A 15,621-nucleotide genomic window follows, 5' to 3' on the forward strand; every position below is an offset into this window, starting at 1 on the left:
AAAAAGTTAGGAAGCTAGTATCTTAGTTCGAAATGCTAGAAGCTTATTTTGGGAACATTAACAAACAGAATAGCTTATTAGTAGCTTAAAATAAATTATAAGCTCTTAAATAAGCTATGCTAAACAGAGTTAAGATAATTTTTTAATATACTAAAAATATATTATTTGATAATATATATTTTTAAATAATATATTTTATGTAAACAAATATTTTACTTTTTTATTTATGGTCTACACAGATGTGTAGACCATGATTGACAGAATAATGATTGTTGTACGGTCCACAACTCATGCCTACCTTTTGGAAATATCTAGCCTCAAATCTCAATAGTCAACATAATGCAGCGCTCTTCAAAGCAAAGCGTAAAGAATTTTACTACCAATTAATACATCATTTAATTTCGAATCTTTTTTGTACGTTTTTCAATGGTATTTGAACTTTTGAATTTGTTCATGTTATTAGTGTTAGATATTAATTAATCGTCAATTAAAGAACTGTAATCCTTCTGCAAGGTCGCAGATGAAGCGTAATTAATACGGAGTACTTGTTATGCAGCAAGCCTGCAGCAATGATCATATATATATATATATATATATATATATATATATATATATAGAGGCGGGTTCAGGTGCGACAGTGTCTTACAGTGCGATTATTTCTTACGGTGCGGCAACACCAATAGTTCACCAAATATGCACCATCAACTTTAGGAAATACACCACACAAAACAGAGTAAACAGAGCCCTGCATCACCAAACACACACCATTAGGTGTGAGTAAAAACACCATACACTGTTCGGAAATACACCATTGGGGTGGTGAGTTATATGGTGTGTTTTTTTGAGTCTGTGGTGTATTTTGTGATGTTTTATTACATTTCATTGGGGTGTGTTTTTATTACACTGTTGGTGCATATTGTTAACACTGTTGGTGTATTTTGGAATTTGACTGCACCGCCGCACCGTAAGACCCCGCCGCATATGAGCGCTCTTCTATATATATATATATATATATATATATATATATATATATATATATATATATATTGAAATGCAATCCTTATTTCTTTAATTTTGTCAACCAAATTAAATCACAGATGTAAGTTAAATTTACAAATTAAACTAATTAAAGAAGCAATAACGAGCATAGTTGGAGACGAAAAAACACAAGCTTAAGCTAATTAAGTTTGTGATGATATAACTGTAACTAAACTAACAAATACAATTAATTAAAAGAAATTCCTTGTACATGTGAATGTATAAATGAAGAATATGAAATCTTTATTCTTAATTAACATCATGAGGCATTATATTAATACCTCCACAATAAAATCTCTACTTGATTAAGAAAAATACTTAGTGTACTCCAACAAATTGGTATCAAAGCCATAAAGAGATAAGTGATATTATGCATATTTACAGCGAAGAATTAAGAAAACAACGAATAATGTTGAAACAATATTATACAAAATTAAGAATATATGAAGAATTATTAAATAATACCAAAGAAGAAAACATACAAGAATGGTTATTAATAAAATTAGAATTAAATGATACAATTAATGGAATTAATACTATAGAAGCATATATAAATAGATTATATGAACAAAATAAGTATTATATTTGTTAAAAAATGGAAGCAATAGAATATATAGCGGCTAAACCATTAGAATATAATAGAGATATTAATCAACATATTATAAGTTGTAGAATAAGTTTAGAAATAATAAAACAACGAGAAGAAGAAATATTACAAAAAGATACTCAAATCATAAAAGCTTCAGAAGAAATAAATAGTTTAACTAATAGACTAACAATAAAAGAAGAAGAAATTAGACAAAAGGATACACAAATAAGAACACTACTAGAAGAAAAGCTAAGAATAGAAAATGAAATTAAAGTATTAAAAGAAAAAAGGAATGAACCAAGAAAAGAATGGATAATACTTGAAGGAGGATGGAGAAAAAGAGTATATAAATAGAATGGATTTAACTGAAAAAATAGATCAAATATGGAATGAAATAGTAATAAAAGAGCAACTACAAAACATAGTAAAAATATTAACTGAAATTAAAGAACATCAAATAAGAATACAAGAATTAAACATACAAGAAATTGTAAAAGAAGAATTAACTAAATTATGGAATACATCAGAAGTACCAACCTTTAAAATGATATTAGAAAAATTAGATGTATTAGACAATGGAGATAAACAAAAAATAGAAGAAAGGATAGAAAGTTCAGGAGTAAATAAAGAAACTATAGACCTTATACCATTAGAAGAAAAACCAGAAATAGTACCTATAGATGCTTGGAGAAGAAGTAAAGAACCAATTACGATAGATATTAGTAAGATGAAACCACAATTAACAGAACCCGTAAAACAAACAATAGAAAAATTGGCCTTACTCAGTAAGAAAGGAAAATTTTAAAATGACAGAAGAAAATAGTATAGAAACATTTCTTAAAAAATATGGAAAAGAAATATTAGATAAAGAAAGATATAAGTATGAACCAATAAAACAAGAATTTAAAAGAGAAGAAAAAACAAAAAATCAAAAAGAAAAAAACGAAGTATTTATAGAAAAACCAGAATATACAGAATTTATAGAAGAATTAAAAAGGGAAAATATTAAGTTAATAAATAATTCTAATAAAGAATGGATAGAGAAATATAAAAAAGAGTAAATTTCAATTTTTGTCCCGTGATTATAGGGGTCCTGTTAGTTGCAGTTCACGACATTCAGAAGTATTAATTTAGTACCTTGAGTATGTAAATTTTTATCAATTTTGGTCATTCTAGCTAAATTGCCGGTCAAATTTTACCGAAAAAATGGGTTAAAAACTGACTTTGTTTTATTCGGACCACAGTTCAAAAAACGAATTTGCCCCTCATATTAAACACTAATTGATGAATTAAGTTTTTCCGGCAAAATTTGGCCAGAGTGACCAAAATTAATAAAAATTACATAGTCAATGTACTAAATTAACACTTTTGAAAGTCGTGGACTGCAATTAACAGGACCCCTATAGTCACAGGACCAAAATTGAAATTTACTCTATAAAAAATACAAACATAGTTATTATGATACCAAAAAAGAATTAAAAGAGACTAAACTAGAATTAAAACAAATGAAACAAGAGATGGATAATTTAAAAATAGAAATAGAAGCGTTACAAAATTCTATGAAAAAATTGAAAGGAAAAAATAAGATAAGTGATACAAGTAGCATAGACACTTGTAGTGATGATAGTAGAAAAGAAATAGAAAATAATAAAAAAGATTTAAAAATAGTAGGATATATAGAAGGTTTAGTAGATGAAGAAGAAGAAGATTTTGAAATAGTTAAAGAAAATGATCAAATTATAGAAGTATTAAGAAAAATGAAATCAGTAAATGCAATAATAGAAGAAGAACCAACAAGCGATATAGAAGAAGAATTTGAAAGAAATAATGATATAGAAACAGAAGCTGTAACAGAAGACATAATAAATGAAGATGCTAATGACTATCCTGAAGAAGAAATAGTAGATCCAAACTTAGAAATAATTAGTAGAAGAAAAACAAGTCTACCAAACCACATACCAATAGGACAACAATCTGAATTCAAAGACTTCGTAGGATCTATGAGTCAAGGAGTAAATTTAAATGGATACTTTCTAGATTTAGATAATGTATACGATGAACAAGAAATTAATAGAAGAATACACGATTGGAACTTAGGAATGTTTATAGCACTAATGAACTCAAACTGTACCTCAAATATAGACTATGTGTATGATTTAATATCAAAAACTTTAATAGGAAAATAGGATTTTGGTTTGAAACTATAACTGTTCAATTTAGAGCACAAGCACCTAATTACGCTACAGATTGAAAATCCATGTTGTCAATATTTGACATAGTATTAAAAAGAGAATTTTTAGGAGAAAGATGGTTTGTATCACAAGAAAAAGTAATAGCAGAAAGAAAAACAGAAATAATAATGAATTTGAACAATATGAAATGTTGTAAAATTAGTAAATTACCAGAATATACTATAACTTTTAGTAAATTCTTTTATGAAGCAAGATTTTCTCAAGATGAAGGAATAACATATCAACAACTTTACTACGATCATCTACCAACACCATATAATACCGAAATAACTAAAGAATATAGTCAATATGAACCAAAAGAAAATACTTTAGGAGAAAGAATTAGAGTATTAAGATCATATTTGATGAGAAAATGTGAAGAATATAGAATACAACAAAAGATTAAAAAAGATAAGAGAAAAGGATTAAGAGAAATATGTGGATTTACAGAGAAAAGACTAATATTTGGATGTGACAAAGACTATAAAGATAAAAGAAGGAAAAGAAAATACTCTAAAAAATATAAGAAATATAGGAAAAACAGAAACAATGAATCTTACTACAAGTCATATTATAAACCATATTATAAGAGATATAAAAGGAAAAAATTTAGAAAATATAGAAATACCCCTGAAAATAGGAGAAGATTTAGAAATAAGAGAAAATTTAGAAAAAGAATAAAGAATATGAGACCATTAGAAGGAGAAAATAAAAAACCTTACCAATGTAGATGTTGGAATTGTAATGAAAAAGGACATTATGCAAATAAATGCCCTAAACTAAAACAAAAAGGAGTAAAATATCTTAATACTACTGAATTTATCATGAACTTAGAGCAAATACAAGAAGAAAATGACCAATGGTATGAATATGAAATATTTTATATTAGTGAAACAGAACCAGAAGAAGAAAATATTAATGAACTTAGTAATAATGAAAGTAGTGAAGAAGAAAGTTCAGAATAATGGAAAAAGGATGGTTAGTATTAATGCAGATAAAATTCATAAAAAATATTGAAAGAAACTTCATAGAACAAATGATAACTTTAAAAAGAGTAGAAAATTTGTTAGAAGAAATATTAGAAGAAGATTTAAAAGATAAAATTATAGAAATTTATTATTATCATTTATTATATAAGGATAAAATATGGTAGCAGTTTATATAGAAACCTATGTAGAATATAAACCTAATAAGATGGCAATACAAAAAATATTTATAGATAGCGGAGCAGATATATGTTTAGCTAAAAAAGAAGTAATAGCACCATACCGATGGAAAAAATCAAACAGACATAGAATAAAAGTCTCAGGATTTAATGAACATAATAAAGAGTTAGATGTAATAGCTGAAGATGTAAAAATTATATTAGATAAATTAATATTTAAAATACCAATAGTATACCAAGAAAATAATATGAAACACCCTTTATTATTAGGAAATAATTTTTTAGACTTTTTCAAAACACAAGTAATAAATAGCGAGACATTAAGCCTATTAACACCATGTAACAAATGGGTAATATTAAAAAGAATTTTACCAATACATTTCCTAAAAATATATAACATTAAAATAGACAGAAATAATAATTTAGAACAATTAAAACAAAAATATTTGGAATTATTAAAAATAAATTTTGGAGAAAATCCTATCACTTTGTGGGATAAAGAAAAGATATATGCTGATATAAAATTAATAAATCCAAATGATATTATAAGAAGTAAACCTATAAGATATAGTCCAACTGATCAAAAAGAATTTGAAATACAAATAAAAGAATTATTAGAATTAGGAATAATAAAAGAAAGTATTAGTCCACACAGTAGCCCAGCCTTCCTAGTAAGAAAACATAGTGAGCAAAAAAGAGGAAAAGCTAGAATGGTAATTGATTATAGGGAGTTAAACAAGAAAATAATATTTGATGGATATTTTTTACCATATAAAAGAAATTTAATAAACAGAATAGCTAGTAAGAAATGGTTTAGTAAATTTGACTGTAAAAGTGGATTTTGGCAAATAAAACTTACTAAAGAAGCACAACCTTTAACAGCCTTTAGTGCCCCTCAAAGACAATATGAATGGAAAGTATTACCTTTTGGATTAAAAAATGCACCACAAATATATCAAAGAAGGATGGATCAAGTTTTTAGAAATTTAAATGAATTTTGCATAGTATATGTAGACGATATTTTAATATATAGTAATACTCTAAAAGATCATGTAGAACATTTGAATGAATTTATTAAAACTGTTAGAAAACATGGAATCTTATTATCTGAAAAGAAATCTGAAATATTTAAAAATAAAATTGAATATTTAGGATATATAATTTCAGAAGAAGGATTACAACTACAAGAACACATTGTAACAAAAATAAAAGATTTTAAAGAAAAATTAGATAACAAAAAAGAAGTACAACAATTCTTAGGAATAGTAAATTATGCATCAGACTATATTAAAGATTTACCAACACTTAGAAAACCCTTACAAAGTTTAATTAAAAAATCTAATATATTTGACTGGAAAGAAGAACATACTAATGCTATTAAAACAATAAAAGAAAAAGTATGATCTTTACCAAAATTAAGATTACCAGAAAAAGATGATCAATTAGAATTATATACAGATGCTAGTGACATAGGATGGGGAGCAGTATTAGTAGCTTATACTAAAGAAGATATAGACAAAGAATAATCTTTAATATGTGGATATGGATCAGGAACATGGAAACCTAATGAACAAAATTATCATATAAATGAGAAAGAGGTATTAGCAGTAAAATTAGGAATAAAAAGATTTCATTATCATTTACTACCAGTAAAATTTGTAGTAAGAACAGATAATACTCAAGTAAGAGCCTTTATTATGAATAAAATAGATCCTTTGCCAGAATTAAATAGAAAAAGATATTGGCAATCTTTCTTTTGTTATTATGATTTCACTATTAAACCTATATCTGGAACTAAAAATGTTTTAGCTGATTTTTTGAGCAGGTACAAAAATGACAAGTAGTAAAAGTTTCAATGAAAAAATGAAGAAAGCTATAGCAGAAATCACTGAAAAACATGAACAAATCTTAAAAACTTTAGCAGAATGTGGAGAACTTATTAAAATATTAAAAGAACATAAGGAAGAACCTGTTATTAACTCACCTGTAAAAACTGTATTAGAACCCTTAAAAACCTTTTCATCAAAATTAATTAACCAATCAGAATCATCCACCACTACAAAAATCCCTTTTACTATAATAGACAAAATTAAGTATCCCTCACAAGTAATAGAAGCTTATGATGTAATAAATAAATTTTATGAATATAAGTCTAATGATACTATATTAAGAGTCGGAAAGTTAACAAAATATCCTAGGTTTTTATGCACTGAAGACGCAAACCCTACAGCAGTATATAAACTATTTACTTATGGATTTATAGATAAAATAATAGTAAATGAAGAAATGTATAATATTAGCAAATTACCAACTATAATAGGGGATTCACTTTTGAAAATGATGGAAACATATGGAAGTGGAACATTTGGAATACAATTTTTTGATGCATCTACCGACTTCTTAGGAAAACCCATAGTAATATGCCAATTATTTAAAATAAGAAGAAATACTACCATAGAAGGAGATAATACTAGTCTAAATATGAAAATCCCTTGCACCTTAGAAAATTTTCAGGAATGGATGAGTCAAAAAAGGGCATGGGGAATATTAACTCTAAAATCAAGAATTGAAGATATGTTAAGACATAAAAGAACCAGTGTAATAGGACATACTAAAGGAGGAGAAATGGAAGAAATAATAACCTTATATTATAATAATTTTGACATGATAACCAGTGATCCAACTGACCTATTAGAAATGCATAATAAATTAATAAACTTAAAACATCAGCATGATCCAACTACTATTGAGTTCTATACAACTGTCATCGAGCAGAGGAAAAAACAAAATAATATCAAGGCAGGTCCGAGCTCTGAAGATCCCTTCTGAAGGAGCTGAGGATGTATTATCTTACCTGATGTAATATCGGGTGTATTATCAAGTATTATTATCAACTGGCCCAATGTAGCCTAAAAAACTACAGTAAGCCAACGGCTCTCAGCGCAGCGGGCGTACTAACAAATTATTATCAAAATATTATCATGGTTCTCTGGCCCAAGTGGCGTATTACCGTTCAAAGTATTATGGTTTTCTGGCCCAAGCGGCGTATTATCAAGAATTTTCTGGTCCAAGGGACGTATCAGCAAAATAATATCAGAAATATTAAATCTGTATTATCCAAGTTATTACTGGTGGAAACTCAATATCAGCAAGTATTAAAGGAAGGAATCTCAAGAGAAGAAAAAATGATCAGCCAAAATCAAGTTGCAAAATTTTATCAAATAAAGATCAGGAAGAAATGCCTTATCAGCAAAGAAGAAAGAAGACAAAAATGCTAGAAGACAAAATGTAAGGAGAAAGAGATAAAGACACCTTAGTAGTTATCTTATTATTGTACTAGTGTTTACCTAGTTTGAAATATTTACATGTAGTAGTTATCTTATTATTGTACTAGGGTGTACCTAGTTTGAAAACTCTTGATGTAGTAGTTATGTTATTGTACCTAGCTTGAAGACTTTTCTTGTAAGAGTTATCACTTAGGAGTTGTAAAATATTTGTAAGTTTCCTACCGAGGTTTTCTATATAAGGAGCCTCTTTGTTTAATAAAAGTATCAGAAAAGTTGGAGATCAGATAAGTCATCAGTTGAGTTCTTTTCTTCAGAAAATCCTTGTTTCTTTTCATGGCTTTCTAAACTTTCTTTCTTCTATAACCAACTATCAAAAGTATAAACATATTACCCAAAGAAGAGAAAAGCTCTAGAAAAATTATTAAACATCTGTTAGCCACACTCCATATATTGTGTAAAAATATTAGGAAGATCTGTTGAGGACTCCCAGCTTCTAGCCTATCTCCCGTGGTATTGTGTGAACAGTAAAGGGAACAGAAGGGCAGGAAGGGTTGAGTATCCGGTGACCTGATAAGTCTGCACAAGGTATGAGTTAAGCTAACATTGTTTGATAATTTTTTAAGAGTAATATCTGAAGGGGTATGTTGTTTAGAAATTGATGGGAGGTTATACAATTTTTAATTCAATGAAAAATGATCTCTATGATGAAGATTACTTCTGCTTGTAACATAATGTTTGTTCATATTGTTTGCCTTATAAATTTCTTGAAAGTATTAAATAAAAATAATCACTTATCCACCTTTTTTAAGGTTTAAAAGATCTTGGAAAATATTAAAATGGAATATAACAAAGAAGCTTCAACTAGTAATAATTCTGAAAATTTCAAACAGTGGGATAAATTTATTAATAATAAAAATAAGTTAAGACAAGAACAAAGGGATTGGTATAAAATAGGTAATTATCATAGAGTCAAATATATAACATGTGAAAATCCCATGGGAAAAAATTACCACTATGATAAATGCAAACAATCTATAAATAATATAGATAGAATAGATAAAAAGATATTAGAACTTGAAAAGAGAGCAGTAGAAAAAAGAAGAGAAATATTTACAAGTCTTACAGAAAAATTTAAAAACTTACAAAGATTTAAAAATTTCGAATACCCAGATTAAAATTATGAGTAGTAAGGATAAATTCACAACTGGAAGAATTATTAAAGTACTTGATAAAGGAATACAAGTAAACAAAGAAGCTTTAGTAGAAATAAAAAGGACTTATGAAATTCTTAAAGAAATTCACAATAATTTTCAAGAAAAATATCATAAAATGAAACATGAAATTACTTCAGAAGTAAAAGATGCCAACAACACAATTATAAAGATAGAAACAGAAATAAAAGAAGTGACCCAACAATTAAACCAAATAGCCCACGAAATAAAAAACACTGAAATAGGAATTAAAAAATTAGAAACATTAAGGTATAGAATTTTAACACATCTATTTACTTAATCTCTTACTCATTTTTATCCCTATCGCCTTCCCGCAAAATCTCTACTTGATTAAGGAAAATACTTAGTGTACTCCCATTTTGTACTTCCAATTTTTACTCCCTCTCACATGTGCTTGATGTAGACACTTTCCTGTGGACCCACATGATAAAAGTTAACCAATTCTTGTTTGCCACCTCAGGGAGTACAAGTAAAAGAGTAGAATTAGGGAGTTTGTATAGTAGAACTCCTTGATTAATTCATGGGCAGAAGACAATACTGTAATCAGTGGTTCCTCCATTGCAAGAGGAAGTGCTGGTGGCATCATCCAGAGGGTAACTATAAGCATCAGGGCATCTGGTTTTGAAAAACCTTGAATAATCTGTAGGACCACATGGTCCATTGGTGCAGCAATATTCCTGCGTTCCAAAGGTGGTGCAAGGGTTGTTACATCCTCCGGGATCCCTGAGAGCGGCGGGGCATTGGCCGACGATATCAGCTGTGCATGAGATAGATTGGCACTTGTCAGTGGCGTTGGTGGGGGTGAAACTCATGGGAATGTTGAATCCATCAACGAGCGAGATATCGAAGAAGTCCATATTGTTGGCTTGGTCTATGGTGAACTCGGCCATGGTGTATGGCGGTTTTCCACCCATAGTGCACGTCATCGTCCCACCGCAATCACCTGTCTGACATGTACCTTCCCCGCTTCCATCAAATTCGCAATTTGTGCGGCCCCATATTCGTCCTCGCGTCGTGCCGAGTGGCATGTTGATGTTCCAAATTCCGCCGTGGTCGAGCGGTTGGCCGCCGCCGACGGGCCTTGTTGCCGCCCATACGGTGAAGGGGCAGTTGTTTAGAATTTCAAAGTTGATGGCGTAGCTAGATGTGATGAAGAGGCTGAGGAGCAATGGAAGAGCGATTACGCAATCCATAGTTGTCATGAAGTGAAATGGTTTAATTTGAAGTGGCGTGTGATCAAAGAGAAAGCGTGTTGACTATTCAGAGTACGCGTAGACGGGTATTAGGTGTACGAATAGTGAATTGAAGTTGAATAATTGTAAATTTGTAATCATGTGTGATAGGGTAATTGACTAATTGGCATTTGATATTTTTTAAAGAAAAATAATTCGTGGATTTCTAAAAATGTACTCCCAACTTTTATTTTCATTTGTGTTTAAATTTAATTAGAAGGAGAAAAAAAAGAATGGATAAATGTCATAGCTCCCTATTAAATTGAGCAATTAAAACATGTCAAATCATACCGAATAAGAAATGACAATAAGAATTGAGAATACATGTAAAATTAGTCATTTCTTCCAAAAAAAAAAACAAAAAAAAAAAAACTAGACTCCAACCCTAAGGGCATCCCACACAAAATTAGTCATTTCTTGAATTAATACCACTCCATCCACACATAGAAATGTCAATCGTTATGCGTTGGACCCGTGTCCAGCATGCTTGCTGGACACGGGTAACAGTTTTTTTTTTTTTTTTTTCTTTTTTAATTTCAGACCGCTTCATTGTAAGAGTATATGTTCATAATTTTATTACTATATGTTAATAACTATACATTCATAACTCCATAACTGTACGTTCATAACTCTATAACTGTACATTCATAACTCCATAACTGTACATTCATAACTCCATAACTGTACATTCATAACTCCATAATTGTACATTCATAATTTTCGAAGCTCTATGTTCACAATTTTAGAGCTCTATGTTCATAATTTTATCACTATATGTTCATAATTGTAAGTTCATAATGTTAGAGCTCTTTGTTCATAATTCGATCAATAACTGTACATTCATAATTCCATACTGTAGATTCATAATCTCATAACTGTAGATTCATAACTCCATAACTGTAGATTCATAACTCTATAACTGTACATTCATAACTCCATAACTGTACATTCATAATCTTCGAAGCTCTATATTCACAATTTTAAAGCTCCATGGTCATAATTTTATCATTATATATGTTCATAATTGTAAGTTCATAATGTTAGAGCTCTGTGTTCATAATTTCATAATTGTATAACTGTATATTCATAACGGCATAACTGTACATTCATAATCAAAAAAAAAATAACGCCGTTAACGGCAAAACGTGCGCGATTTTTTTTTTTTTAACTAAATGACGCGTTTTTTTTTTTTAAAACGACGTCGTTTTGGGCCCGTGTCCACAATTCAATGTGGACACGGGTCCAGGGCATAATTTGCCTAGAAATGTTAATTGGGCTAGCCCTATCATATTTTTGGATTTATTGGTTTAGATTTTTATTATAGGGGTGGGTGTTTTGGTATTTGATTCGATTCTTTTATTTTTATTTATTATTTTTACTTGTTCGGTTTAAAAGAAAATTTGAAACCATTCGTTTTAACATTTTAATTCAGTTCGATTTTGGTTTGGTTTAAAAAAAATCAATTGAGGATTCAGCCAAATCAGTGTTATCTTAGTCGTTATGCGTTGGACTCGTGTCCAGCAAGCATGCTGGACACGGGTAACAGTGCCGTTAGGCACTGTTATCTCCATCTTTTTTTTTTTTTTTTTTTTTTTTTTTTTTTTTTTTTTTTTTTTTAAATTTCAGACCGCTTTGTTATAGGAGTATATGTTCATAATTTTATTACTATATTATTAATAACTGTACGTCCATAACTCTATAATTGTACATTCATAACTCTATAACTGTACATTCATAACTCCATAACTGTACATTCATAACTCCATAACTGTACATTCATAACTCTATAATTGTACATTCATAATTTTCGAAGCTCTATGTTCACAATTTTAGAGCTCTATGTTCATAATTTTATCACTATATGTTCATAATTGTAAGTTCATAATGTTAGAGCTCTTTGTTCATAATTCGATCAATAACTGTACATTCATAATTCCATAACTGTAGATTCATAATCTCATAACTGTAGATTCATAACTCCATAACTGTACATTCATAATCTTCGAAGCTCTATATTCACAATTTTAAAGCTCCATGGTCATAATTTTATCACTATATATGTTCATAATTGTAAGTTCATAATGTTAGAGCTCTGTGTTCATAATTTCATAATTGTATAACTGTATATTCATAACGGCATAACTGTACATTCATAATCCAAAAAAAAAAATAACGCCGTTAACGGCAAGACGCGCGCGATTTTTTTTTTTTTTTTTTTAACTAAATGACGCGTTTTTTTTTTTTTTTAAAAACGACGTCGTTTTGGACCCGTGTCCACAATTCACTGTGGACACGGTCCAGGGCATAATTTGCCGTGTTATCTTGAAACTGGAGTTCACCATCATCCAACTTAAACCACATCCTCTTGTGCCATAGCCAACAGCTTAACAAGTACTCCGTACAAGGTTTAACGCTAAGTGTTGCAAATCAATCAGCCGGCCATGACAGGAGAAGCAATTGGATAACCAGGACGGATTCTATTCGGTAAAGGTCTTGCAATGAGACTATCAGCCATCCAACCTACTATTTCACTATCATTCTTGACGTGGCAGAATTCCCTCTCAACATATTCTAAAGACATTTAGAGTCTCCCCTCCGGTCTACAATCACTGCGCACACCACTTGATAGAATTCCCGCATTTCTCTCCAACCAGTAGAGATAGTTAACATGAAACAACGACTTCAGCATGTCTTGTGGTGAGGAGTTCTCTTTAGAATCTGCCTTCATGTTCTGCGAGTATATAACCTTCGTTTTTGTAGAGGTCAAGCAGTGCAAGTGCATCTTCCCTACGTTTAACAAGGTCTAGAACCCAGTTGTAACCCATCCACAATATGAGCAGCTGCCTTCTTGGCTTCTTGGGAAAGATCCTCTGCTTGTGCCTCACATGCTGGCTTCAAACATAAAGCCGGAAAGACAGGAAAAAGTGGCTCCTCATTGTTCACCTCCTTAACAGAAGGAACTAAGCCACTAAGCAGGTATTCACTAAAAACTAAACTTGCGCGGTAAGGATTTAAAGTCCTTAGCTGAATGGACTGATATGATTTGAGATTACAGAACATGTGAATCCAAGTTATCACGCCAAAAGAAGCAAGAGCAAGAGGCGTAGAAGAACTTGTGTAGTTGGCAAGTGCTATTCCGAGCATAATTCCAATGCCCTTGCTCACCATACCCTGTGCTTCACCCTTAGCAAAATTCCTTGAGCAGCAAAGCCAGCATAAAAACAGCTCCTCGTAGCAGCCTGTATTAATGCAGCAGCTGATCTCCCTGCTCCAGCAACCGCACCAATATGTACAAACAGATGGGGAAATGCTGGAGTCATTATCTCCAGTCCAAAAGCAGCATTCTCTAAGAGGTCAGCAAATAGCCTCCAACCTTTTGGATGGACATCAAAATGTCTGCCATAGTTTGACAACAAAATCTTGCTAAGATATCCAATTCCATCCTTGAGCACCCAATTCACAGCCGCAGCAGTAGGAATGGCCCCTTTCCCCAATCCAACAGCATAAAGCAAAGCCTGAGTGGCCAGAACGCCGCTATTTGGGCGGCAACACCTTGAACAGCTCTCCAAAGAGAGTATTCCAAGTAATCACTAGTAACACTCTCGGGAAACCCCTCTGGCAACATCAAATTCATGGCTAAGTTCCTATATTGCATCCACAAATCAACGGTGAAGTCCCTGAAAGAGGACGGGTTTGAATTGGAGCCCACTGTTCTTGGAACAATAAATTTATCTTTGAAGTGATCTGCTACGAGCTCAATCCGCTTTCCTCCTCGAATTTCATACAAAACCTCTGTATCATTCTCTTCACCATTAGTCTTCGCCTGTACTAATGAAGCTAATAGGAAGCCGCAGGTGACGGAAGACGAGACAGAAACGAGTAATAGGAGTAGCGGCTTACACGAGGTGACAGACGCAAAAATATTATTTTCATTTGTGAACATACAAGAAAAAGGGAGCAGAAAGAAATGCTTCTTGTCAAAATTGAAGAAATCATCCCACCAATCACCGCCGCCGCCGCCTCCATTTCTACCTCCGCCGTTGTTGTTATTGCCACCATTGTGGTTGGCGGAGGCGGCGAAAGGTCGGAGAAGAGTGGGACTGCGGCTTGAGAGGGACGAGGGAAACGACCGGAATACTGATTGAACAGAAGATATAGGAAGAAACGGTTTTCGCGGCCAGTGGAAATGGTTCAAATTGGCGGGAAAGAAAGTTGCGGCAGCGGCGGCGGCGGCGGCGGAGGTGGGATTTGGCGATGTAGGATAACGGTGGAGCGAAAAGGGAGGGGAAGCGCAGCCCATGGTCTTGGTGTTGGAAATTCAAGAATTAGGGTGGCGCTCAGAAACCAACGACACTTGGACAAAGCCGTCAACGCCTCAACGGGGGCTTCGGTGCCGCTCTCTCACTTTCTATTTTTCTTTTATAACATTTAAAAAAAAAATTGGAGAATCTAGATAGCCAAGATATAATACTTTCCCTGAATACAACGTAAATTTTTAATGTACAAAAAATACATTATTTGATAATATATCAAAGATAGAAGAGTTAAATAGGCTCATGTACTAACATTGATTGTTCATCTAGCATAATGAATTTAAATATGGTCCATCTAGACTATTATACTCCCAATTATTTTTTATCTAGCATTTTTAGCAAGTTTCTAACAAGTAACCCATCTAATTTGCTTACATGAAAAAATAAAATAAAAACAAAATGCTGACTTGTTATATTTTTTCATCTAACTTGCTGTTTTAGTCACTTTTTTCCTGTAGAAAAAATCAATTTTTTTTACGTATTTCCATATTATGTTGATTTCTTCTATGAATTTTTCAGAAAACAGTGAATCTA

At 31.2% G+C, this 15,621-nt stretch overlaps 1 protein-coding gene and 1 pseudogene across 1 annotated transcript; both read right to left on the bottom strand.

The window, feature by feature from the left end:
• Positions 1-1,172: 1,172 nt before the first annotated feature.
• On the bottom strand, positions 1,173-10,845 carry LOC109176588 (osmotin-like protein TPM-1). Its single transcript, XM_019326046.1, has 2 exons — positions 10,051-10,845; positions 1,173-1,338 (listed from the first exon to the last, which is right to left on the bottom strand). The coding sequence occupies exon 1, from the start codon at positions 10,742-10,744 to the stop codon at positions 10,061-10,063; it is 684 nt and encodes a 227-aa protein (XP_019181591.1). The 5' UTR covers positions 10,745-10,845; the 3' UTR covers positions 1,173-1,338; positions 10,051-10,060.
• A 2,256-nt stretch (positions 10,846-13,101) lies between these two features.
• On the bottom strand, positions 13,102-15,185 carry LOC109176592 (annotated as a pseudogene).
• Between the last annotated feature and the right edge of the window lie 436 nt (positions 15,186-15,621).

Source organism: Ipomoea nil, unplaced genomic scaffold (genome assembly GCF_001879475.1).
Source record: "Ipomoea nil cultivar Tokyo-kokei standard unplaced genomic scaffold, Asagao_1.1 scaffold0715, whole genome shotgun sequence".
In the NCBI taxonomy this organism is placed as follows: Eukaryota; Viridiplantae; Streptophyta; class Magnoliopsida; order Solanales; family Convolvulaceae; genus Ipomoea; species Ipomoea nil.

Coding starts and splice junctions, on each gene's coding strand:
- LOC109176588 (XM_019326046.1), bottom strand. CDS start 10,744: ATGACAACTATGGATTGCGTAATCGCTCTTCCATTGCTCCTCAGCCTC.